Source organism: Myotis nattereri (assembly GCF_964212035.1).
Source record: "Myotis nattereri genome assembly, chromosome: 2".
Taxonomy (NCBI): Eukaryota; Metazoa; Chordata; class Mammalia; order Chiroptera; family Vespertilionidae; genus Myotis; species Myotis nattereri.
The window spans coordinates 115492881-115520129 of NC_138076.1; the positions used below are offsets into that span (position 1 = coordinate 115492881).

The 27249-nt window shown below is 40.5% G+C and overlaps 1 protein-coding gene across 1 annotated transcript; it reads right to left on the bottom strand.

Moving 5' to 3' along the window:
- Positions 1 to 11490: 11490 nt before the first annotated feature.
- POMP (proteasome maturation protein) lies at positions 11491 to 27043 on the bottom strand. The gene is made up of 6 exons (XM_081084682.1): positions 26832 to 27043; positions 24546 to 24643; positions 22577 to 22637; positions 17981 to 18082; positions 14319 to 14412; positions 11491 to 11661 (listed from the first exon to the last, which is right to left on the bottom strand). Exons 1-6 carry the CDS (start codon positions 26832 to 26834, stop codon positions 11594 to 11596), a joined length of 426 nt encoding a protein of 141 aa, XP_080940808.1. The 5' UTR covers positions 26835 to 27043; the 3' UTR covers positions 11491 to 11593.
- Positions 27044 to 27249: the final 206 nt, after the last annotated feature.

Sequence of the window (27249 nt, forward strand, 5' to 3'; positions counted from 1 at the left end):
ATGTTTTAGGCTTTGTGGGTCAGGTTACACAGTCTGGCATAATTACTTCCCCATCTTCATGGCACAAGCAATCACACACCATACAGAAAAGAACGTATTTGGCCTGTGCTCCAACAAAGCAGCGAGCTAAGCTTGACTCATGGGCAGTAGTTTGCCCCAAACCTGCTCTACATGGAGGACACACATACTCTGATTCCTGGAGAGGTGTGCCTCTCAGTGTAAATACTGGCATTTTAGATTATAGACTGCATAAAACATGTCAATATAAAACTCTTGGTACGGTGCCTGGCTGAGTGGGGGCTTGAAAGACAGGTTTTATTTGTTTAGCTTGAGACAGTCCCCTGAACCAGGTCAATTCTGGTTGCACTGACAGAATACATTTCTGAATCTACGTGGCCTCTGATCATTCTCTAGGGATGGCTTTCTTGGGAATATGTTCCTAGGATATGATCAAGATGGGACCTAGCCCAATGGTTTCATTGCCAAAGGAACAAACAAGTCAATTCTACATAAGTGTTCCCAGAAAACAGAAGTAAGGAACATTTCTCAATTCATCTTATGAGGTCAGCATTAACCTGATGCAAAATAAGACAAGAAATTACCAAAACAAGTAAAGTACTGTTTAAAAAAATTAAAGAAGACAAGTCAGGGACGCAAACACACTTGAACGCTTCACGGACAGCCTCCACTTGGAGAACTGTAGAATGGGGTGGAAACGGAAGTTTCTGAGGATAAAGAATACAGAACAAGGAAGTATAGGGTTTGGCATTTGAGGTTTGGCTGACTGGATAACTGTGTTTCTGGTCAAGCAGAGCATTTATGGGGACGTGAAAGTTATCTAAGTTTCCATTTGATGTGGCAACACGGGCAGGGGCAGCTCCATCTTGGGCCTAGACAGTGGTTCTCAACCTTCCTAATGCCGTGACTCTTTAATACAGTTCCTCATGTTGTGGTGACCCCAACCATAAAATTATTTTTGTTGCTACTTCATAACTGTAATTTTGCTACTGTTATGAATAGTAATGTAAATATCTGATATGCAGATGTATTTTCATTGTTACAAATTGAACATAATTAAAGCATAGTGATTAATCACAAAAACAATATGTAATTATATATGTGTTTTACGATGGTCTTAGGCGACCCCTGTGAAAGGGTCGTTCAATCCCCAAAGGAGTCGCAACCCACAGGTTGGCGACCCACAGGTTGAGAACCGCTGGCCTACAAAGTTATTTCAACACTACAAAGTAAAATCCCTCATGAACAGAAACAACAACAAAATACTAACAAGCAATCAATCTGTAAAAAAGGGAATGCACCTGATCAGTGGGGTTTATCCAGATAATGCAAGGCTGGCTCAGCATTTGAAAATCATTTAAGATAATGAAGCATATTAACAGACTAAAGAGAAAAAGAACACACACACACACACACGATTATATCAACAGGTGCAGAAAAAACAACAACATTTAACACAATTCAACATTCATTCATGATAAAAATTCTCAAGAAACAGGGATCAAACCAATAAACAACATGTACAAAAAGCAAAACAAACCCATACAACTAACAATACTTAATGATAAAAATACTAGATGCTTTTTCTCTAAAATTGGGAATAAGGCAAGGATATCCGCTCATTTTATGTAAATTATACCTCAGTAACCTTGAATTAAAAACACTATATTGGTGCTCTGAAACCAGCACATGTTTAAGGCCCCTGATAAAGTTTATCTTGGGAAAGACACTTAGGTGGCAGTGAATAGGGATTTACATAGGCAAGCCCCCAAATCCAAAGCTCCTGTGTGTGAAAGCATTTTACTTCCTCTCTCTACACCAGCAGTTCTAAGTGTGGTCCTGGATTAGCGGCATCGCCATCATGGAGGACTTTTTAGAAATGCAAATGTTCAGGTTTGACTCAAACCTCCTGAATCACAAACTGCAGGGGTGGGGCCGTGCAGTCAGTTTTCTCAAGCCCTCCTGTGATTCTGAAACACAAGAACATCTGAGAACCAATGCACACTAGACCAAGGACTGTGGCATCTTGGCTTCATTTAGTGTGGGCCTGTGCTGATTCCAATTTTGCAAACTATTAAAGCCACAAGCAGCTTCTTGAGTTCAATGAATGTAGTTATCTTGTGGAAGAGCATCATTAAAGCACATTCAAAATCTATTCCTTCACGTGTTCCTGAAATTCTTGGAGATATAAATTGGAAAAGTTCTCAAATTCCTTTTACCTGTTAGACTTATTTGGATGTGGTCTCCAGGGGAGGCATGCTGAGCTCTTAACTAACTGGGTTTGGAAATAAAAAAGTTGCAGAGGCAAAAGGGGAACTGGCTTTCTCTGATAAACTTGAGCCCCCTCAGGTGAAAGGTGAAAAAAGTCTTTAGGAAGAAAGAAACAGCCTCCTCCCGCATGAAGAAACTGCCTTCTTTTGCAATCATATTCCTATTTAATTTAATCCTCAGGGTCCTGATTAGTGATCCAATTTTAATACGTGGGTAGGGCAGGGGCTTCAACAGTGGCTCTCATTCTGGAGACGCAGCTTTGTTTTTGCAGAGTACTATATCTGTAAGAAATGACATTCTTTAGGTTTCTGCAGGTTGGTTAGAGGATTTGAACTTGTTATTTACTTGCCTTAAGGCAGAAGCAGCCACTCCACCATTCTGACTTTTCATTTTCTGGTTGCTCAGAGCCTTGCTGTAAAGTTGCGCCTGTGATTTCATGTGACCAGGTGGGAGAGTTGTTTTACAGGTTTTTGCCAAAGATAGGCAGCTTTCCTACCTGGTTTTACTGCCTAGCCTACCTCAGTCACATAACCTCCTGGGTTCCCACAATTCTCTGGGAGCCTGGTCCCTATCACACCAACTGTCAGATGCCAATTAGGATATCACTCAGAGATTCTGACTGCAAGCACCAATTCAAACAAAATAGCTGGGTGGGAAAATGACACTTATTGAACCATCAGAAAGCTGAACACTGACTGAAAATCTATAATAATAAAAGCATAATATGCTAATTAGACCGGACAGCTGAATGACCTTCCGGACATCCTTCCGGATGACCTTCCGGACAAAGCCAAGGCAGCCACTGGGGCTGCGAGGGCTTATCTCCTTGAACGAATTTTGTGCATTGGGCCTCCAGTTTAATTATAAGGAGTTATTGTTAAATTAGATATGATAATACTAGGGTTATGTTAGCTTTATAAGCTGAAATATTTATACGCAGAAATGATGTCTGGAATTCCTTTTAAAATAATGAGGGGAAAGTGGGTGAAAATGTAGATGAAATAAGATTGGCTTAAGTAAATTTGGGGAGCTAAATGATGAGAACATGAGATTATATTGTATTTTTCTATCTACTTTTGGATGTTTGAAATTTTCCGCAATAAAAAGTTTAAACATAACAATATCCTGCTTCTTTGTGCCTTTTCAGTTCCCTTTGTCTTCTCTTAAATTTTGATAATATAGTGCCTGCTTGTAAGCCATGGTGAGGAATGGAGCAAGGTTATCACTGCCCGCGCTTTGCCTGATCTCTGACTTTCTCACACCATCGGGCAAAACATAATTAGTATTAAGGTCAGCAGTGTTTCCCCTACGGCTAACATAGTATTTATTTGGTAATAACTGTATGGTAACTATGATTATGATAACTAAAGTACTGTGAGTATACTCAATATTCTGTGAAATACCATTAATATCATTAATTTTTAGTATTAATACCATTAACATCAACAATTAAATTTAGCAGTTTAACCCCAGTGTATTTTTATTTTCAAATTGAAGGTCTAAGTATTCATAAAAACAACTAGGTCTAGGGAATCAAAAAAAGTAATCACAGAAATGCATTGTAAGACATTAAGAATCTATGAGTCCATAGGATCCCTTGGAGAAAGAGAAACGGGGGAAAACCTGGCTTTACAAAAATGTGTCAGCTATAAATGTAGATGAAATAATGTAATATCACATTTTTTCAGCCCTCTCCTGTCCCCAACGACCATGTTATAAATGACTGAAGCTAGGATTTTTCATGGATGCTAAAACCTCCGGGTGAAAGGTTCTTAGGGAAAAGGATATACACAAGGTCTCAAATTACTTACTTCACAGATTACTTACTAATTACAAAAGGAAAACTTCACTTTTACGATTGGAAAGCTCTGGTGGCCACCACCTGTTGACCAAGTGATCACACTTAGCAACACTGATTAACGGGACACACCTGTGGCTTCTGATGTGATGCCTAAGAAGTCCATGTCACCACCTTTGCACACTTCATGCCAAAATGTGTATCCTGAATCTATCTACTTAGGAGGAAGTCAGAAAGATGTTGATAATTGATGAGTCTACATGAAGGTTATTTTGGGTGTTTTTGTATTGTTCTTTCAGTTTCCCTCTAAGTTTGAAGTTTTTCAAAATAAAAAGTTGGTGAAAATAGGATGTGGTTTATTGTTTTGCAAGATTTCTATGTGATACAGAAGGGTTTGGAAATAAAGTTTGGTTAAGTATCAAGTTAAAGTCAGTTACTCTTCAAAAGTAAACAAGCCTAGCCAGAGTTAAAGCAGAATTCCACCTGGCCCTTCAATGACCCAAAGCCATATCCTCTACGTGACCACTATGTCGTCAGAGAAGAACAATATAGCCTTCCCTGTCTCCACAAGGTCAAGACACTAAAAAGACAGAGTACAACTGACAAAGCACAGCTATTGGCTCCAGAAATAAATTCAAGATCTGGAGGCAAACTTTACATTTTCAAAATTTGGGTTTTTTTGTTATTTTTTTTTTTTGTCTTTAAAAGAAAAAGCATTTTAAAAATCCTTCCATTTTTTTTTCAGTTGGAAACAAAAAATCCCTGCTCAAATTTTATTAGAAAACCAACAGTATATTCTCATTCTTTAATGTGATTTAAGGATCTACAATAAGACAAACTAAAAGTACAGGTTCTTAATTAGGCATTTGTTATATGTAAAGGAACCTGGATTTCAATTTTGAAATTAGCTAAACATGTCCATGAAGAGTCATGGCATTTTTGTTTTGTTTTATTGAAAATTAAAATATATACTTAGATTTCATTTTTTTTTAAAAAAAAATAACCAATTGTAGATTCCAGTGGAAGATTACATACTACAAGGTCTTTCCATTTTTCAAAGTAATCTACTGGTTCAGACCATCTTGCACATTCTTGAATGTCAGCATTCCAAGGAATAACAAAATGCAGGAACATGGGATCATACTTGTGTGTACTCTTAGAATAGGGTAACACCTACTGCAAAGGACAAAACTAAAGAAAAATGATAAGCCTATCATTTGTATTTTGCACAGAGGGTAGGAGTCAAGAGCCCAGTGGAAGAGCCACATGGTGTGCCAAATAGTACCAAATATTTTTTGCCACATCTCAAACACTTCTGGACAACAAAATCCACAAATTCTTTTATCCTCATACTAGGGGCCCAGTGCACATTGATAGGAACTGTGGGCTGCGAGGCTGTGGTGGGCACAGGGGCGGGTCGGCCCGTCCTCGGTGCCCTCGCTCAGCCCCTCCCGCCGTGGCCCCCAGTACTCTCTGCCAGCAACCCCACTCCTGCTGCCACCGCTCCCACACCCACCATGATCCACGCTCTGCCGCCCGCTGCCTATGCCTGCCATGTTCTGCATGCGCCCCTGGTGGTCAGTGCACATCATAGAGACCAGTTGTTCGGCCATTCGGTCTATTTGCATATTAGGGTTTTATATATGTACTAGAGGCCCGGTGCACAAAAACTTGTGCACTGGTGGCGGGGGAGGGGGGGGGGAGTGTCCCTTAGCCCAACTTGTGCCCTCTCACAGTCTGGGACCCCTCGGGAGATAACGACCTGCTGGCTTAGGCCCGCTCCCGGGTGGCAGAGGGCAGGCCCAATCCCTAGGTGCAGCCCCTGGTCGGGCTCAGAGCAGGGCCGATTGGGGGGTTGGGGCACTGCCCCCGTCACACTCAAGGCAGGGTCGATGGGGAGGTTGCGGTCCTGCCCCCTGTCACACACAGAGCCGCAGGGCGATCAGGGGGTTTGGGCGCTGCCCCTGTCACGCTGCTCTGGGGGCCAGGAGGCCTCACGGCTCCGCTGATCCCAGTGCTGGGAGGCCTTGCGGCTCCGCTTTACACAGGGGCAGTGAGGCCTCGCTGCTCTGCTGATCCCGGTGCCAGGAGGCCTCACGGCTCCGCTGATCCCGGGTTCGGGAGGCCTCGCGGCTCCGCTGATCCTGGTGCTGGGAGGCATATTACCCTTTTACTATATAGGGTAGAGGCCTGGTGCACGGGTGGGGGCCGGCTGGTTTGCCCTGAAGGGTGTCCTGGATCAAGGTGGGGGTCCCGCTTGGGTGCCTGGCCAGCCTGGATGAGAGGATGATGGCTGTTTGCAGCTGGTCACACCCCCTTCAGGGTGGGAGTCCCCTCTGGGGTGCCTGGCCAGTCTGGGTGAGGGGCTAAGGGCCGTTTTCAGGCTAGTGGGTGACTGAAGCTCCCAACCTCTCCTTTTTTTCTTTTTTATTATTCTGGGGTTTATTTACCTTCTATGGCTGTCACTGGAACTAAGAGCCGGCTTTAGCTCTGAGGCTTGGCTCCAGCTCTGAGACCTCGGCTGCTGAAAGCAGGTATCTGGTTTGTTTGGCTTCTATAATTAAAACACTGTTGCAACTCCAGCTCAGCCAGCTGGCTGAAAGCATGGGGTTTGTTTAGCTTCTATAATTGCAACATTGTTTCTTAGAGTGCAGCTCAGAGCCCAGCAGTGGCAGGCGGGGAACCTTGGCTTCCTCCTTCACTGGAGCAAGCAAGCCTCCTGTTCGCTTCAGCTGCCTGGCTGCGGCCGCCATCTTGGTTGGCAGTTAATTTGCATATCGCCCTGATTAGCCAATGGGAAGTGTGTCAGAGGTACAGTTAATTACCATGTTTGTCTACTATTAGATAGGATATAGATTAAAAGGCTTAATATCAAATTAGGTTGCACCATCTTTAGGTCTGTTTCTATTTTATTGTGAATTTTATCACTTTAGTGTTAACAAAATAAATTTTAACCAACCATCAACCTATAAAGTTCCTCTTGAATCCAAAAATTAGTATTTTACAAGCAAAACAAAGACAAGGAAAGTACTAAACTGATATATATATATGAGCCTAAGGACCAAACAACCGAAGTACCAGTCGCTATAACATGCATTGACCACCAGGGGGAAGGTGCTCACTGCAGGAGCTGCCCCCTGGTGGTCAGTGCGCTCCCACAGAGGGAGCGGCACTCAGCTGACTGATGGGTGCCAGACGCTGGGCTCACTGCTGGCAAGCGCAGCTGCAGTGGCGCAAGCCTTTCCCGCCTCCACAGCAGTGCTACAGAGTGGCAGCGGTGGCAGGTGGAGCCAGGATGAGTGAGAGTGGCATGGTACCTGGCCGGGCTCAGGCTCTTCCCCAGACACCTGCTGCTTCGCGCACTACTACATCCCCTGATGGGGTCCCGGATTGTGAGAGGGTGCAGGCCAGATTGAATGATCCCACCGGTGCACAAATCTGCGCACTCGGCCTCTAGTTTTCAATAAAATCATAAAATTTAAAAAGGAAAAAAAATTAAGCTTAATTGAAGAGTTGGCACCTAGGCAAGTAACTCTAGAAATTTGCAACTGATTCTTTCAAAGGAACCTAAATAATTCAAAGGAACCCAACTCCTGTAGATCACAAATTTTTCAAAATAAAAAGTTGGTGAAAATATGTGGTTCATGTTTTGCAAGAGTTCTATGTAATACAGACAACAACAAAAACAAATTATAAGGGTAGTCTAAGTCTTGAATTAAAATCAATCCATCTCTCTAAAAGTAAGCCTTGCCAAAATCAAAGCAAAAATCCACATGGTTCCCCAATAACTCAAAACAAACACTGCAGATTGCAGACATTAAGAAACATCAGTAGCCACCACTAGTCTGCTTTCTGTCTCCATGGATTTTCCTATTCTGGGCATTTTATAGAAATAGAATCACACAATTTGTAACCTTTTGTGCCTGGCTGCTTTCACTTTGTGCGTTTTCAAGGTTGTCCCATGTTGTAGCATGTCATCAGTGCTTCGTTCCTTTTTATGATTGAATGATATTCTACTGTATGCACATGGCACATTTGTTTATTCATTCACAAGTCGATGGAATTTAATATGTACCTTTTTAATACGGTTACTAGCCTACCAGCCATGTGCTGGACACTTTGCTGCATGCTACATCCTGACTATGTAAAGAGCCCTCACGTATCAAAAAAAGAATATCCCTTTACATAAATGAGCAAATGACCTGAACAAGCGTTTCGCAAAAGGGGAACTACAAATATAATAATTTCATTGTTTTTAAAAATCTCTTCAATCTCTTCTTTTTAGGTAACTCTGGGATTGGTTTGGTAGAGTAGTTCATGTTACTTAGGAACTAATCAGAGATGTTGGTTTGGGACACTCTCCATTCGGGAAGAATTTCATTTGGTTCTCTGCTCAAGTAGGACATTTGTACATTTGTGACCGGAAGGTCATTGCCCTTGAGTTTCAGGTGATCCCCCTCTTCTGAATTCAGATGGACACTAAAATCATTTTGGGGACAATGTTTTTAAAAATGAAAAGTGTCTCTTTTCATATGGCTCTAAATTTACATATTTAGGCTGGTCACTAACTACTGAGACATAGAACAGTGGGTCTCCAAAGCCCGAAGCTCCTTGAATCTGCATGTGTTATTTCTCTGCACCTCTGCTGTCCAGTGTGCAGGCACACGCCACACGCCACTGTTAGCACTGACACTTGGCCAGTGTCAGGTAAGATGCGCTGTAAGGGTAAAATGCTCTCTCGGTTTTGGAGATGTAGTATAAAAATAATGTAAAATATCTCTAGTATTTTTTTTCTATTGATTACATGTTGAACTGACAGTAATATCTGGATATATTGGGTTAAATAAACTATATTATTAAAATTAAAAAAAAAAAAAAGAAACATCAGTAGCCCTAACCGGTTTGGCTCAGTGGATAGAGCGTCAGCCTGCGGACTCAAGGGTCCCAGGTTCGATTCCAGTCAAGGGCATGTACCTTAGTTGCGGGCACATCCCCAGTAGGGGATGCATAAGAGGCAGCTGATTGATGTTTCTCTCTCATCGATGTTTCTAACTCTCTATCCTTCTCCCTTCCTCTCTATAAAAAATCAATAAAATATATTAAAAAAAAAAAAAGAAACATCAGTAAACTTTTCAACACTGAGGTACACCACAGCATTAACTGATGCTAAAGAATGTCACTAACATAAAGGCAAAAAGCAAGCAAGCATATAAATCAAACATTCTCAACCCTGGAGAGCTTTTCAAAAGTACACTTCCTGGGACCTACTTCAGAGTAGTCCTATTAGAATTTCTGACCATGACACCAACATTTCTTCACAAGATTCTCAGGTAATTTTACTTGCATCCAGGGATGAGGATCACTGGTAAGAAGGTGAAAAACGAAAGTAAAGACTAATCATGATTCTTCATCTCCGTGTTTAAAAGCATCAGCTTTTCCTTTTAAATGGTCATTAATTTCATAGTACCCCCTACTGGTCAGGAAAGTTACCTACTATTCCTAGAACTAAAGAACATCCAACTGAAAGCAAATACATCTAGAAACAATCAATTAGTAAGCCCTTATTTCTTTTTCTATATTTTCTCATAATTAAGGGTAAAATGGGTTGGCAAATATTGTGTTGGCAAAGTTGGTTTTAAAATTAAACTCAACAATCAGTAATGTGTCATTTGGTTTATCTCAAAGTTTGTCAATCTTGACATTACTGACATTTGAACCAAATGATTCGTGGTTGCAGGGAGCAAACCCAGGATATAGTTATGTAATATTCAGTAATAACTTTTAAGACACAAAAGGCTGTTTCACTATAGTATTTTACATCATCTTCCTTTAGTACTTTCAATTCTTTATATGACCATATGTTGTAGGATGTTTAGCAGCATCCCTGGCCCCTACCCACTAAATGCCAAAAGCAACCAAACTGTGACAACCAAAAAATATCTTCCATTTTCAAATGTCCCCTGACCCTAGGGAAGGGGCAATATTGTTTTCAATTGCAAATCAATGACTTATTCAATAGATGTTTCTGAGGACACAAGAATGCGTAAGAATGTGAGGAAGGTGAATACTCATTGTGGTTTTGATCTGCATTTCTCTAATAATTAGTGATGTTGAATGTCTTTTCATGTGCCTGTTGGTCCTCTGTATATTTTCCTTGGAAAAATTTCTATTTAGATCCTTTGCCCATTTTTCAATTGGTTCTTTTTTTGTTGTTTTTGAGTTGCATGTTATATACTTTTGATATTAACCTATCAAATAAATGTTTTTTTAATTGCTGAAAGATGATCCATTACTAATTAAATCTCAAAATCTTTAATTAAATCTCAAAATCTTAATCTAAATTGCAGGTTCATAGAGAATACCTTTTAAGACCCATAGTGAAGATTTATTTTTAAATAAGTATAATGCAATATGTTCATAGAAACATAGTATGTATGTATACATGAATGTTCCACTCTTTTTAAGATCTTGTGACCTATAAATCTATGCAGTACAATACTTTGACATCTGCTGGTTGCTTTAATTTTTCATTTTAAAAACAAGACTAAGATCAAAACAACTGAACTTTTCAATCTGAAGAATCAAAGGATAGCTAGAATTCTAAAGTAGCTTCAATAAAGCAAATATTCCTTTTTAATATGTTTTTATTGATGTTAGAGAAGGGAGAAACATCATTGATGAGAATCACTGATGTGCTGCCTCCTGCATGCTCTACACTGGGGATGGAGCCTGCAACAGGGACATGTGCCCTGACCGGGAATTGATCAATGACATCTGGTTTCATAGGTCAACACTCAACCACTGAGCCATGCTGGTCAGGCACAGATGTTTTTCTTCATTTTTATAAAATATATTTTTATTGATTTCAGAGAGGGAAAGGGAGATATAGAAATATCAATGATGAGAGAATCATAGATTGGCTGCCTCATACAATCCCCCTACTGGGGATGGAGCCCAGAACCCGGGCATGTGCCCTTGACCGGAATGGAAATACAGACCGACGGAAGCCAAAGCAGCTAGGGCACAAATATTATTCTAATGGGTACTAATGGACTAAATGGAAACAAGGTAAAATATAAATATCTGATTTTGTACTTAATTTGAAGTGTTATCATTGAAATCAATTACAGATGTTTATTCTAAAAGGGCTATGAAGACTATGGACTCAAATACTGATAATGGTTATTCAAAATTCAATTTATGGAATGCCTCGGAAATAGGTTAAACTGGAACCTGTTGTCAGTTTTATAATATTCATTAGCAACCATTTTTTAAAGACATAGAAGGCTATTGTTTCAATATAATTCAGGAGTTTTAAAATCATCTCGAGTGCCTTCAACTGTCACATGGATGTAAACCAAAGACACAAATAATTTCCAATGATGATACTATGTAGGCAACAATTCTCATGTGTCAGTACTTTTAATGTTGTATACATAAAATTATAGTAAAAAGACGACTATAAACAAGATGTAGCCCCTCCATTTCCATGGTCAGCTCACTTCATTACAGTAAACCAAGTTTATATTCCACCATCAAGTGTGGTTCTCCCATTAGTTCACTTTGTGATGGGTCTGAAAACAAAAAGAAACACATATTAAAGATGCTCAAAACAAGATAAATTAAGTGATTACACTCACATGAAAATACAGAATAAGTGAAACTAATCTCAAGGAACAGAAAACAGACCAGTGTTGCCTGGAACCAAAAGTGGGGAGGGACTGCCTGCAAAGAAGCCAAGAACTCCTTTGGCTTTCCAGATGCCTCTAGGAACAAGCTCTAATTATGAGATGAGGCAATCTCTTAATCTAAATTGCAAAAACATTTTCTCTATTGTTTGGTGCTCCGTTGCATACACAAACATACACACAATCATAAATTAGAATTCTAGAGCAAGAAAATCTTAACAATCTTCACTCTCTTGTTTTTATGGATGAGTCAGACAAAAATTTTAATGGTCATAATGCACGTAAAAGAGCTGTTAAAATTAATACGAAGAGTAAGCTTCCCAGGAACAAATAAAGCCTGTTTTTTTTTAATCTCCTACTCAACATAGGAATAGAAACAGAAACAGAATAAAACCCCCAACACAGTAAAATCAGTTTGTAAATGAAAGGATCCATTTACATTAAAATAATGATTACCAAGAGCTACTGATCAATTTGGATGTTCCTCACTGAGTCTCCTAAGACAGTCCTTGGCAAACTCATTAGTCAACAGAGCCAAATATCAACAGTACAACAACTGAAATTTCTTTTGAGTCAAATTTTTTAAACTTAAACTATATAGGTAGGTACATTGTTATTAACTTAATTAGGGTACTCCTAAGCTGGCCTTTGCTAAAAACGTCCTCAATCTGATTGAGGTACGTTCGCTGAGGTTGACCCCTTCCAACTCTCCCATCGTCTTATATACTTGTTTCAGATAGACGAGTGTGGATGGGAGAGTTGGAAGGGGTCGACCTCAGCGGACATACTTCAAAACAATGTACCTCCCCCGCACTGCGTATCCTGCAGCCCGTCTGTGCTGCATCTCCCATCACCCTACCGCATCTCCCGTCACCCTACCGACCAAAACCCCCCACTTCTTCTAACGCCTCTTCAAAATAGACTCGCCCAGGCTCAAAACCGACTTCTGCGCATGGGCCACGAAGTTTCAATCACACTGTAAGTGCGCGCCCGCACGTGGTATTTTGTGGAAGAGCCACACTCAAGGGGCCAAAGATCCGCAGTTTGCCGACCACTGTCCTAAGAGGCTGGAGATTATGCAGACTGTATCAATTCAGCAATCTAACCTTGATTCTCCACACTTGTCACTCAACAAAATACCCTTAGCAACAACTAATACTACTACAATAACTAATAAACTGCTAGGTATATAACAGACATTCAAAATCTTAACTTAAATGTCTGCACATGAGTAGAAAGAATAAGCAAAGATGTTTGCTGTAGCCCTGCTTTGTGTTAATGAGAAAAAATGAAAGCACGCATCAATAAACACATACTGAAAGATACACAGTATTATACCAATGTTAAAAAATAAACAATACCAAATATTTTCTGATGACATGTTTGTATGAAGATACGCAGGAGGACATGTACTAATAACAGCAGGTAACCAGAGAATGAGGGAGAGAAATGGGTCTCAGGGTAATTATGGAAGACCTGAGTTTGGGCTATATTGTTTTAAATTTATAAACAAACAATATATTCATTTAGATAACTACAATTTCCTTTAAACTCTGCTGTTTTAAGCTTTTGACTTTAATAAAATATGCACTTGTTAAATAAATCACTTGCCCCAGAAGACAGCATACCATGTGAGAAAGGCACTGGCCTGTGTTTCCGGTGCCTGCTATGCCATGAGCTCGCTGTGAGACTCTAGGCAGGACCGAGCCTCTGGCTCACTGTTACTTATCTTAAAGTGAGGGTCTGCACTGAATGGAAGGCCCCTTGCGGCATTAACAAAGAGTCTATATTTGCCTTTATTCTTGCCCTCCTCACATGCTCTTCCCTTCCTTGTAAAATGTACAGATTGTTCTTGGCCAAGAACTTCACAGATGAGTGAGTAATGCCCTCATCGCCTCCAACACATTACAAAACGTAAACTGGAGAAATACACAGATTTTCACTGGGTTTAACAGTCCTCATAGAGTTCAGATTAACAAACAACTCCCTCATTAGAGACATAAAATTCCTCCTGGGTCAGCTGATGAGGAGAATGTGATGAGCAAGAGCTTGCAACACTTACTAGGGATCAAGCACCTCAAAAATATTTTGTTAGCACTGCATTTTTAATGAGAGAGAGAGGGAGAGAGCAGATAGCTCATTTTAAAATACACTAAAAGGCCCTGACCGGTTTGGCTCAGTGGATAGAGCGTCGGCCTGCGGACTCAAGGGTCCCAGGTTCGATTCCGGTCAAGGGCATGTACCTCGGTTGCGGGCACATCCCCAGTGGGGAGTGTGCAGGAGGCAGCTGATCGATGTTTCTCTCTCATCGATGTTTCTAACTTTCTATCCCTCTCCCTTCCTCTCTGTAAAAAATCAATAAAATATATTTAAAAAAAATAAATAAAACCAGTTAAAAAAGTTATTACCATTAAATTGTATCCTACTGGAGTGAATAACACATGAGTCCAATCAACAGCCAGCCTCATGAGGACAAGGATGCTGTGGGTTTTGTTTGCTGCTGCTGCCCTGCACATTATTGGGTTCTAGAAAAAGTTGCTTACCATTAAGAATATCTTCAAATCCAATAGTCTCATCATTGCCCCTCAAAATATCCAGTGAAAGGTTTGAGCTTGGAAGAAATGGAAGACGCTGAACCTTTGGGAAAAGTATGAAAGGGTAAGATCAGAGAAAAAAAAAAGGTGGGGGAATAAGTAATCTAATTTTATGTTTTTCATTCTTTATTTGTAAAATCCACAAAACCAAATGTTAATTTAACCAGTGTGGAGGAAAATAAACCACTCGTATTTAGGCCCAAACTAAGTTTTAAAAAATTCCTCAAAATATGTAAAGACACTGAAATTGTACTTTTATAATCCTGTCGTCAGGTTTACACATATCTAGGGGTTTTGCTTCTGCTCAGGATAAGCACAGCATATACCATCTGATGAAATGCCAAATCCCAGAACCTAACACTCGATCTAGTTTCTAATAAAGGTAGGATGATCAAATTCCTGAAGAAATTCCAACTAAGGGAGAGCATTATTCTACTTAGTAAACTAATTACTTCATTTTGTACGTTCTGCATTGCTCACAGTACAAAGATAAGTTTTGACCCTTTCAAACAGTAGTGATAATCAGAAAGGAAGATCAAGCTCATGTGTGGGGCCTTTATAACACACAACACTATTTTGAATGAGTGTTATCTACTTTTTCAAGTGTTAAGTAAGTATACCACAGACGGGTACCTAAGTATAGTGGAGAAAGTCCAGGCGTGTAGTCAGAGAGATCTGGATTCCAATTATGCTCTAACTACTCACCAATCCTAGGGCTTTGCATAAGTTACCTCTTCTGTCTCAACCTCAGTTTCCTAATCTGTGAAATAGGATTATACCAACTCCCTCTCAAACTTGTAGTATGGTGGCACATAGCCAATACTCAACAAACCTTAAATTTTCAATTTTTCTGTTTGTCAATTGCCTGGCAGTTATAATTTGAATCAATTCAGACAATTTTGGATATTGCCGAAAGAATACCAAAAGAGTAATAGATGGTCAGTGACTAAATAATACCCAGTATTTTAAAGTAATAACTTCAGAATGTAAGGAGACAGTTAATATTTTTTTCCACCAAAGAAATATATGCAGGATGCGGGTGGTGGGGATCAATGGGGGAAAAAATACAAAGGGGATATCAGTAATACTTTCAACAATAAAGATAAATTAAAAACAAAACAAAAAGAAATATATGCAGACTAAAAATCTTTTTAATTACTAATGGCCTATAGTTATTTTTTTGTGATATGGAATAATTTCTCTAGGTTATCAAAACTAGAAAAAAAAAAGTGTGGTGAGGGATATAAAAAGAAGAGGAAAAAACAAAAATGAAGCCTGTAAATTAAACCAGATAGTAAGGGGGATGGTAGGTAGAATTTGACCAGAGATATAACCCTGAGAAAGCATCAAAAACAGGGATGAGCAGGCAGTGGTTATACATCCTGACAAGCAAGAACTGCAATAACATAGTGATCAGACCACAAGAGCCAAAATCTTGAACAAAGTTTTTTGGATTAAATGGTGTTAAGAGCTTAGGCCCAAAACATGAGCAATATGTAGCTGGAATCTGAGTAGTAGAAGCATAAAAAAAAAAAGCTAACAATTTTGTGCAAAAGCATGTATTTCATTTGATCTGCAGAATAATCCTAATAACTCCATACTGTTCTCATTGCTAACTCTACTTCACATTAAAATCAAACACAACTTAAGGTTCAAAAAGGTCTCTAATGCATTTAAGTTCTTAAAACTAGCAGGTGATGGAGCCAAGATTGACATCCAGATTATTCTGATGTAAAGCCATACATGCTCTTTTAGAGCTTTATTCTTGAAAAAAATTCTAAAACAGCTTTCAAAATGACTTAGTGATGGCATTAATAGAATCTATTGAAAAAGACACAATTATAGCCAGGTGAGAGAAAGGAATCCACAGTAGCAGAAAGAACATGTGCAAAAACCAAAAGGAGAAAGAACAAAATTAGTCAGGATACTGCAAGTAGCTGAGGAGGCGATGAAGCATGGTGAAGAGCAAGCAGAAGGCAATTCATGACCAGAGCCACATTAAGGAAGGGGGTTTTACCCACTTTTAGGGCAAAGTGAGGGGAGTGACATGATCAGATTTATGTTTCACAAAGATTATTCTGGCTAGAGTGTGGAGTGGTAAGCAGCAGGGGTGGGTGTTGCCATAATCCTGATGAAGCACAGTGAGGGTCAGATCCCACGCAGCTGCAACAGTAAAAAGAGCTAACTGATTGGATGTTGGAAGGTGGGGGTGGGGGATAAGGTGCTAGGTGAGATAATCAAGGCTAGTATTCCAATTTCTACCTTAGGAAAAACTCTGTTCATACATGACAAGTCATATGTGAGAAACAATGAGTTATTCTGTACTTGAGTGAAATTTGAAGTGCCTGTGGGATTCCCAACTGGAGAGCCTATAGGCTTACAGCTCAATGATAACTAAAATCATAGAAACAGATGGGAAATAAGATGAGTAGAGGACCAGAAATGGGTATTAACAAAATTGGTATTTCAGGGAACCAAATAAAAAAAAAGAATTTATACAGCAACAGCTAAGAATGAGGCTTCAGAGAGGAGGAGAACATCATGAAAGAGCAGTGTGCTAAAGCCAAGGCAAGAAGGGAGGCGACATTAGTGTTGCATACCACAGGGAGATCAGCAAATGAGGGCATAACAATATCCACTGCTCACGAGCAGTTTCCGTGGTGTGTGATGAGAGCCAGAGAATCATGGATTGAGTGAACAGGAGCATATGTAGCAACGTAGGCAACTTTTAAAAAATATATCTTTATTGATTTCAGACAGGAAGAGAGAGGGAGAGATAGAAACATCAATGATGAGAGAGAATCACTGATCAGCTGCTTTCTGCATGTCGCCACCGGGGATAGAGCCAGCAACCCAGGCATTGTGTCCTGACCAGGAATCAAGCCAGCAATTTGGATATGTACCCTAACCAGGAATCAAACTGTGACCTCCTGGTTCATAGACTTGACACTCAACCACTGAGCCACACCGGCCAGAACTACGTATGTAGACAACTTTTTAAAGCTCAAATTGCAAAAGCATACTTAGTGAGAGACAAGCTGCTATAAAGGAATTTGAGATCGATATAATTTGTGCTTTGTTTTAAAAGACAGAGGCTCAAATGTATGTAGAAGCTGCTGAGCTCCAGCAAGCAGAGAGAGGCTGAAGATAATCAGCTATGGAAAGGATCCACAAAAAAGGAAGTCCCTGAAGTAGTGTGACGTGACAATTCCAGAACGTGGGGGACAGTTCTTACATTCTTGGCCATTTCTAAAGCTCTTACTCCTGAGCCACAGGTTTACTCAGGTATCTACAAACTGCCTACTTGATACTCCACTTGGATAGTCCCACAGGCATCTCAACTTCAACCCTCCAAAGAAAAAACATGGAAGTGTATGCAGGTAAGTTTTCAGACACTGAGCCCATAATTTGAAGAAGTTTTCCATTTAGTGGTTTTTATTTTTCTTTTCTATATAAAATAGGAATTGAAGTCATGTCCTAAAAGGGGGAAAGTAAAATAGATTGTAGGGAGCAGGTTAGGTTTGTACAGCTGTTATTAAAATAGAAGAGTCATTCCAATCAGTGTCAACACACATGTGGGATGCATACATAACTGACACACATACACTCACCTGTTGCACTGCCTTGAATTCCATTTGCAATTTTAGTGGAGCAAATAGACCCTGGATGTTTCTCAGTGTGGAAAAATTCATTTTATCTTGGTTGAGCTGGAACTGCAAAAGACAGCAACACAATTGTATTTGTAGTTATTTTTAATCCTAACCCATATTTTTATTGATTTAGAGAGAGAGAGAGAGAGAGAGAGAGAGAGAGAGAGAGAGAGAGAGAGAGAGAATCATTGATGGTTGCCTCCTGTACACTCCCAGACCAGGGATTAAACCCTCAACCTAGGTATGTGCCCCTGACTGGTAATCAAACCCATTATCTTTTAGTGCACAGGACAATTCTCCAACCAACTGAACCACCTGGTCAGGGCAGCAATATAATTTTAAATGGTACACTCAACATTCTCTATTTAAAACAGTTAGCACTGATACACATGTAACACAATATTTAGATGAAGAGTTTTAATACCCATAACTAAAATAAAAACAAAATACTTTTACTACTTTCTTGAACAAATATTCAGATATATATGTCTATATTTTATCCAGCATGCAGGTATACTTCACCAGTATAAAATTATCACTTGAAGTTTGGATTTACAAAACTAATAAATTAAGGAATATTATTTCACATTGCAAAAGTATATTCACAAAGCATAGTAACAGCTCAGTACTTTTGGTTTTAATTACCACAAAATTGGTAGAGCAAAGAAAGGGTATAATCTGAGATCCAAAAACAGTTACATACAGTGACAAAAATTAATAGTGAATTTCCAAGTACGAAAGTGTTTATCTCAAAAGATTTCATAAAGAAATAATCAGATCCATTATACCTCCCTGTTAAACTACAATGTTTGAACTCCACTTTTGAAAATAACTGATTCTTTGGGAGAGAGGAGAGGAACCCAAATCTCTGAACAATTTGTATTGGGCATAACTAAGCAATTTTTTTTTTGAATCATGCTTTTATTATTTCTAAAAAACTTTTATCACAATTCAATGTATTTCAGGCAAAAGGAATCAACTTGACTCTTGGATTCTAAAACATAGTTTCCCAAAATGGCTCTTAAAAAGTGTTTATGATATGCAAACAGACAGCTGCACAGTTCTGTCTGAGCTAATGAGGTAAAGCGACGTCTGTGACCTTTTTTTACTCTTTTAAAGATTTTTTTTTTAAGTCCTCAGTAAAAAAAGGTAACTAATCAAAAATCTATTAAGAGGTTAGTAATCACTTGGGGCATGATCTGGGGGCCATATATAAGAAGTTTGAAGGTAAGATATCTAGCAATATGGTTTTTAATTACTTTAGCTTAACCGCAAAATTGTGATGGATGGTCCAAATTTGGTCCACATTTAGGGAAAATCTGAAATACTTTATTATGAATATATGACCTGAAATTCCACTTGAAGGGTCTCCTTTAAATATTGAGTTATGCAGCCCGACTGGTATGGCTCAGTGGTTGAACGTTGACCTATGAACCAGTAGGTTTGATTCTGGGCACATACCCGGGTTTCGGGCAGGGCAGGAAATGCACATGCAGGAGGCAACTGATCAATGATTCTCTTTCATCATTGATGTTTCGCTCCCTCTCCCTTCTGTCTGAAATCAATTAAAAAATGTTTTTAAAAAATATTGAGTTATCCTCATAACTAGATAAAATTTTATGTAGAAAAGTTAATTTATACACTTTGATAAATATACCCACCTTGTAATGTGATATCGAACTGCAATTACCAATCAACATATATCTAATTATTTGCAACCATAAGCAAAATTAGAATTAGGCTCTATGGTAATAAAGAATAAAACAGAAGAAATAGTTTATCCTGGAGAGAGACTATATATATATATATATATATATATATATATATATATATATATATTTTACATAACCTAGTTGGGAAGATATTACACATAGATCAGGGCTTCTCAACCCTTGGCACTACTGACATATTGGGCCAATAATTCTTTGTTGCAGTGGGTGTAGACCAGGGGTGGGCAAACTTTTAGACTCAAGGGCCACAATGGGTTCTTAAACTGGACCGGAGGGCCGGAACAAAAGCATGGATGGAGTGTTTGTGTGAACTAATATAAATTCAAAGTAAACATCATTACATAAAAGGGTACGATCTTTTTTTTTTTTTTAGTTTTATTCATTTCAAACGAGCGGGATCCGGCCCGCGGCTGGTGTAGACTGTCCTGTGCATTGTAGGATGTTTAGCAGCATCTCTGATCTCTACCCAAGAGATGCTAGTACCAAAGAAACTTCCCCCAGACACCACTTGTGACAACCAGAAACTACCAAATGTCCCGTGGGGGGCAAAAACATCCCTAGTTGAGAACCACTGGCACAGATGACGGTCATCTTCTTCACTTTCACCACTGCAGTTCCAATCATGGAGAGCTACTATAAGCCAGCATATACTGAGGGATTGGCTATATAACTCCACTTTACTAATGAGGAAGGAAACTAAGACTTAAAGAGAGATTAAGCTACTTGCCAAGTTTACTTAGCTAGTAAGAAGTATAATGCCAAGAATTTAAACTTCTATATAGTTCAATTACACAACCCATGCTAAAGGACTTACAATCCTATATAATAAAAGGCTAATATGCAAATCGACCGAACAGTGGAATGACCAGTCGCTATGATACGCACTGACCACCAGGGGGGCAGACGCTCAACACAGGAGCTGCCCCCTGGTAGTCAGTGTGCTCCCATAGGGGGCGTGCTGCTCAGCGAGAAGCTGGGCTCATGACTAGTGAGCACAGCGGCAGTGGCGGGAGCCTCTCCTGCCTCCGCGGCAGTGCTAAGGATGTCCGATTGCCTGCTTAGGCCCACTCCCCGCTATCAGTCAAACATCCCCCAAGGATTACCAGACTGCAAAAAAGCACAGGCCAGGCTGAGAGACACTACCACCACCACCACCACCCCCCCCCCCCCCGGAATGCACACATTTCGTGCACCGGGCCTCTAGTGGATAATAAGTGCCATAGAATTTCAAGGTAGAAAATGCCATTAAGCTGATTACATTATTAAGACAACATAGAGTCAATAGATATAAGCTAAGTCTCAAAAGATATAAAAACTTTTAGACTCTTCACCATTTGGGCCAGTCTCACTCAGATTTGTCATAGTTTCTCTTAACATATATTGCTCAAAACTGAACCAATATTCCACATCTAATAACCAAATTAATACTTAGGAAAATGAGAGTATAATCTCCCTTGATTTGAGCTCCATTTTCTTATTAATAAAGTCCAAGATTGCATTAACTGTTCTTTTCAGTGGCTAACATATTCTGCTGGCTTATAATAACCATACAGTCAAGTTTTATGTACCAAGTTGATTTACCCCATCTAAATGTGTATAATTCATTTTTTGAATCCAAATGAAAAACTTCACATTCCCCTGTGTAAGCGGTTTTTTGACTTTTGGCTTAGTCCTTTGATCTATTTTTTCATCTGATATAGTTCACTAATTCATTAAAATTAGCTATCCTTATCAGCTTTTTCTTCCATGGTTAATTTACATGCTTTCCATGGTTAGTCTCATCTCTGACACTTAATTTTCCTACAACTTCTGAGCATGAAACCAGAATGTACTTAAACTAAGAGCCATTTTGTTTTATCATCTAATTGGAACCTCAATTTCACCATCGAATTACTTGTTCTACTGTCTCTTACACAAAGATCTTTTCCCTTGCTGAAAGAGGAAGAAAAAATGGAAGGTCAACTTTCTGGGTGACAGTGCACCTTGTTCCCCAAGTAGTAAATCTTTCTTCTTGCTCTGAAAGTGTATTTAAAGACCCTCTATACAAACGGTCACCAACCTTTCGGACCTCATGGACCACCAGTTGGCAACCCCTGCTCCAAAGGTTTCCTTAAACCAGCAGTCACCTACCTTTTGGACCTCGTGGACCTGGTTGGCAACCGCTGCTCTATGCTGCCTAAAAATATCTGTACAGGCTACATGCTCTTTGATAATTGCCTTTCCCCATCTACTTAACTGGAGAATATTGGCCTAAAACTATTCAAATGTTCCCTCCTCAATAAAGCCTTCCACAATCGCTAAGCACAGGTGGGTGAGCCATCCTTGGACCTCTAAGCATCTTATGAAATCTCAATCCACTGCTTGTCCTATTAAATTTTCAACCCCTTAAGGTCGGGGATTATGTCATATTCATCTGTGTACATACTGTGCCTAGTAAATGGATGTCCCTCTGTAACTTGGAGAAGCAAGGTTTGAGAAAGAAGTCAAGGGTAGAGATAGGGACTTGGAAGTCTACATCAAAAAATGGCAGGAGAAAAATAGAAAACGAGATCATAAAAAGAAAAAAAAAAAAAAGAGGAATGGAGAGGTAGACTGACCTTTAGAAATATCCATGAAAAAGAGAAAAATGTATAGAAAGGGAAACTTTAGTGGAGCAGTATAAGGATAATTCAAAGCCTACTCTACAAAAAATATTAAAAATAAGGTGCCATGCTCTTCATGGTCAAATGCTCCATCCAGAATTATCTTAATAAATGAAACCACAAATGTATTATTAAAAGCATTTTCTACCAGATGATCAAAATAAATATATTGTTAACATACTTACATTTTTTTCTGATAATTCAAGAGGATGACTGGGCAAAAGTTCATTTTTCACACAAGAAAAACTGAAAATAAACATTTAAAAGAAAGATTACGTATCACTCAATACTTACAGCTTAAAATCACATCTATCAAAGGTATAACTACAATGGAATGGCACGAGGAATTTGGGGGGAGATAGTGAAACTTCTGTCTCTTGACAGGAAATGATACATGTATTAAAATTCATATAACTACTCACCAAAAGAGGGGGGAAGGTCAAATTTTAAAAAGTCAAATTTACTGTATGCTAATTGTTTTAAAATACATCTATTATAGATAACTGGGGTCCACATTTCAATTCACTAGAGAAATCCCTCTAAAAAATGGTGTTAAATGATGCCTGGTATCTAGAAGAAATTGCATAAAGTATGTTTTTCACTATTACTCTTATGACATGCTTTTGTATTACATAAAATATCTAAGTCTCCTCTGCTCAGGTCCAATGTGTATTCAATATTTAATGTGTCTTTAATAACACATGTCAAGTAACATGTTTGACATTTACTGAATACCTCTATGTACAAAGTACTATGTTAGGTGATACACAGCTAGAACCAGGCTGCTGGTCTTTATTACACTAGATATATAAAGATGACTAGCTTATTGTCCAAAACAGGATTTGAGAACTGAAAGAAACCTTAGAAATCACAGAATAATATACTGATGTTTTCTTTATACTAGCAGTCACCAATCTTTCAGACCTCACGGACCACCCACGCAGGGAGCGCCACTCAGCCAGAAGCCGGGCTCATGGCTGACAAGCACAGTGGCGGTGGCGAGAGTCTCTCCTGCCTCCGCAGCAGCGCTAAGGAACAGTGAGCCAAGTGGTAAGGAGCAGTGAGCAGGTGGGCAGTAAGGCAGTGATGGCGAACCTATGACACGTCATGTCAGAGGTGACACGCGACCTCATTTTTTGGGTTGATTTTTCTTTGTTAAATGGCATTTAAATATATAAAATAAATATCAAAAATATAAGTCTTTGTTTCACTATGGCTGCAAATATCAAAAAATTTCTATATGTGACACGGCACCAGAGTTAAGTTAGGGCTTTTCAAAATGCTGACATGCCGAGCTCAAAAGGTTCGCCATCACTGCAGTAAGGAGTCATCAGTAAGGAGCGAGGCGTCCCAGACTGCAAGAGGACGCAGGCCAGGCTGAGAGGACACACACACACACACACACACACACACACACACACACACTCTCCCCCCATCCCCCACCCCCACACACACCTCGAGCACAACAGTACACAAATTTCGTGCACTGGGCCTCTAGTAAATACATAACGAATCATCAGGACTTGGTTACTGGCTACCTTATGAATTTGATTATATTATAAATGAAATTGTGTCTCCAATTCCAAAGGCTATATACTGCACCTTTCACTGCAAAATGGTAAGATAACAATGAGGCATTCTGTCTGTCCCCAGACACCATTAGAATGCCATTCCATTACAGTACAACCTAAATACCTTAAAATTAGATATAAAATTCAAAACACAGAATGTGGTGGGGAGGCATTATTATTTAAGCAGAAAAGCAACCTGCCAAGAAAAAGAACTAAACATAGAAACCTAAACATAGAAACATAAAGGAAACAGAGAGAAGGACCACAACTGTATGCTAAAAGCTATAAAGTGAAATACTCCAACAGTTAATAAGTTAATAAAATGGTTCTCCAAGTTATCAAAAGCAAAGTGAAGAACCCTACTAAATCATGTTATTGGGTAACGACTCCTAGGAGGATGCCCTAACCTACTACTCTGATAAGGCACTTCTTCGGCTACAGAAAACATCTAAGCCTCCACTCCCCTCCACCCCCAAGTAAATATATATTTAGGGCCTAGCAAAATATTTAAAGAATATCATGAAAAATAATTTCCAGAAATAGTTTATTATAACAAAGTCAAAGTCACTATTCCCCCATATACCCTTTTCGAAGAAGATCATGACTTTCAAAAGGTCCACTTGCTGATAGCTCAGTAACTGGAATACTGTCCTTTAGCTGAGATCCAAGTCCTCTGGTATTCTATAACACAAAAGAAAAACAGTATTAAATACAAAAAAATTCAAAAAGCCCATACTGAACATCAAAGGAAAAATCATGGTTTAAGCATTAGAGAGAAAAAAATAAGGTCTCTGCTCTCAAAGAGCCCAGTCTAGATAATCACAACGAGCATTATACTAGAGCAGCGGTTCTCAACCTGTGGGTCGCGACCCCTTTGGGGGTCGAACGACCCTTTCACAGGAGTTGCCTAAGACCATCAGAAAACACATATATAATTGCATATTGTTTTTGTGATTAATCACTATGCTTTAATTATGTTCAATTTGTAACAATGAAATTGGGGGTCACCACAACATGAGGAACTGTATTAAAGGGTCGCGGCATTAGGAAGGTTGAGAATCACTGTACTAGAGTGACACACATGGTACAAAAATATGAAATTTATGGGTAGGAAGAATTCCTGAGTTATTTCTGAATGCTGTCAGATCAAAAGGCATTCCAGGAAAAAAAAAGAACACGGGAAAAGGTATAAAAATATAAATATAAATGTCGAAGCAAGTAAGGTAGAAGTAAAGGTTCAGTTTTATTCTGCAACCAAGGTACATGCCCTTGACCGGAATCGAACCTGACTCTTCAGTCCGCAGGCCCACGCTCTATCCCCTGAGCCAAACCGGTTAGGGCCAGAGGCTGACTTTAAATCACTAGCTGCTCAAGTTCAATATCCCTGCAATTCTGCATAAAGATGTAAAAAAGCTACAGGTAGTTTGGTATCAGTCTTATACTGTTCTAGGAGAAACTATTCTGAGAAACCAGCTTTTTAACTAGTTTCTAAAATCATTCATATATTTTATTTGCTCAGTACTCTATTCTGTCCAGGGTTTCTTCGACCTACCCCCTAGTCCAGGCTCTCACACTTGGATAACTTACACAGCACTCTATTGGGTCTTCCTGCCTACACCCTCTCCCATTTTCCAATACTGCCTATCAAGGCTGTCCTAAAACACAATCTCCCCCACAAACACTGTTTAAAAACCTTTCACTGGTTCATCAGTCTTGTCTGAAGAACGAAGTCCAAAGTCCTGAGCCTGGGACTCAAGAATGTGCACAACAGGTTTAACTCCCTCACACAGAAAGCGTGGGGCCACCAGGAAAAGGATCTGGAATCGAGTGTGGACTGTCGTTAACCTACTAGGTGACTGTCATCGCCCCACACAACTCTCTGGCCCGTTTACCCAGCTTTCCAGGTACCTTCCCAAACACGCGTCCCCTGGCTTTTCTGCACAAACATTCTCCTCCTCCCAGACTGCTTCGCTGCAGTGACAGAAGGAAAGTTTCTTTTCTGCACAAAGAAACAGGGAATTGTGATCTCTGTATTCTACTGAAAGCTTCTCAATTACCTTCTGTAAAAATATCAGGATTGGTACTTGATACTTCTAATGAAGCAGCAGAGGAAAACCAATCTATGAAAAATTATCACTAGATACACTGAGTGTTTTTAGAACCTCTTTACAATGATCAGCAATTTTCTAAATCTAGCCGTGGTAGTGGTATCAGAGGCTGGTGAGTCAGGGGCTTTCCCAACACCACAGCTTTAAGTTAAAAGAGAGAAAGAGAAAGGGGGAGAGGGGCGGAGGAGATGCACTAACAGTGCTGACTAACGGGAAGTAGCAACTGCTTGCCTTTTCCCCCTCCAACACCTGGCATAACACATGCTCCCAAAGACGTTTGCAGAGTAAAGCTGAGTGATAGGAATGCGCGCTAGAGCTGTGGGTTTGTTATGAAGTCGATCCCCAGGGTCCGGGTGGGAGAGGAGTGTCCGGGCTCCCAAAGGTTCCCCCCTCGGGGAAGGGCGGTCGGCAACGCCACACACAGAGGTTGCACCTTCGATATGTCCTTTCCAGCTCCGCGCCAACCACCAGGAAGGGGTCAGGGTCTGCTGGGGGGCAGGACACAAACCGAAAGAACAGAAGGAGCTGGAAAAGGGATGAAGCCGAAGCACTGGCCGCGGGGCCTGCACTGTAGCTCGGCCCGCGCGACGGCCGCGAACGCCCAACCCTATGACTCAACAGATCATGACGGCCGAGGCCAGTCTCCTCCATCCTCCCGCCACAGCCGCCGCACCGGGACCGGCTGGGAGGCGGCGGCCTGGTCCCGCCGGGCCACGGCCCCGAGCTCGCCGGGAACTCGGGTCAGCCGGGGGTCCACTCACCATCTTTAGCTCACGCCGCAAACAGCCTCTCCAGCCCGGTCGCGTCAGTCAGCCCCGCCGCTCACTTCCGTTTCCGGGGTTGCCCCCCCTCATCCGCCGGAAGTGCGTCCGTCCTGGCGAGGAAGGAAGGAGGGCGCGGGGCGCCGGGAGGGAGCCGCGCGGGGCCGGGGCTCCCACGCCCGCCGTCCCCGGGGACCGGCACTCAGCGCCGTGAGGGTGTGGCCGCGAGGAGGGCGGGCCGGGACGCGCTGTGCCCCGAGGGAACCCGCAACCTCCGCTCCGGGGTCATAAGCACCGAACGTTCGTGCCGCTGACGTTGTGCGCCGGCTCCCAGGACGCAGCGTCTTGCTGATGCCAGACCTCTCAGATAGATACTGCACTGTTTCCCATGAGGGTAAAGCAGGCGTAGGTGGCATGA

Bases quoted from the DNA above. Each gene is read 5' to 3' on its own strand.
- POMP (XM_081084682.1), bottom strand. The intron at 18,083-22,576 runs GTAAGTATGTTA...TGTCTTTTGCAG, and splicing joins TTGAATTATCAGAAAAAAAT to TTCCAGCTCAACCAAGATAA. The intron at 14,413-17,980 runs GTGAGTGTATGT...CTTTTCCCAAAG, and splicing joins AATTCAAGGCAGTGCAACAG to GTTCAGCGTCTTCCATTTCT.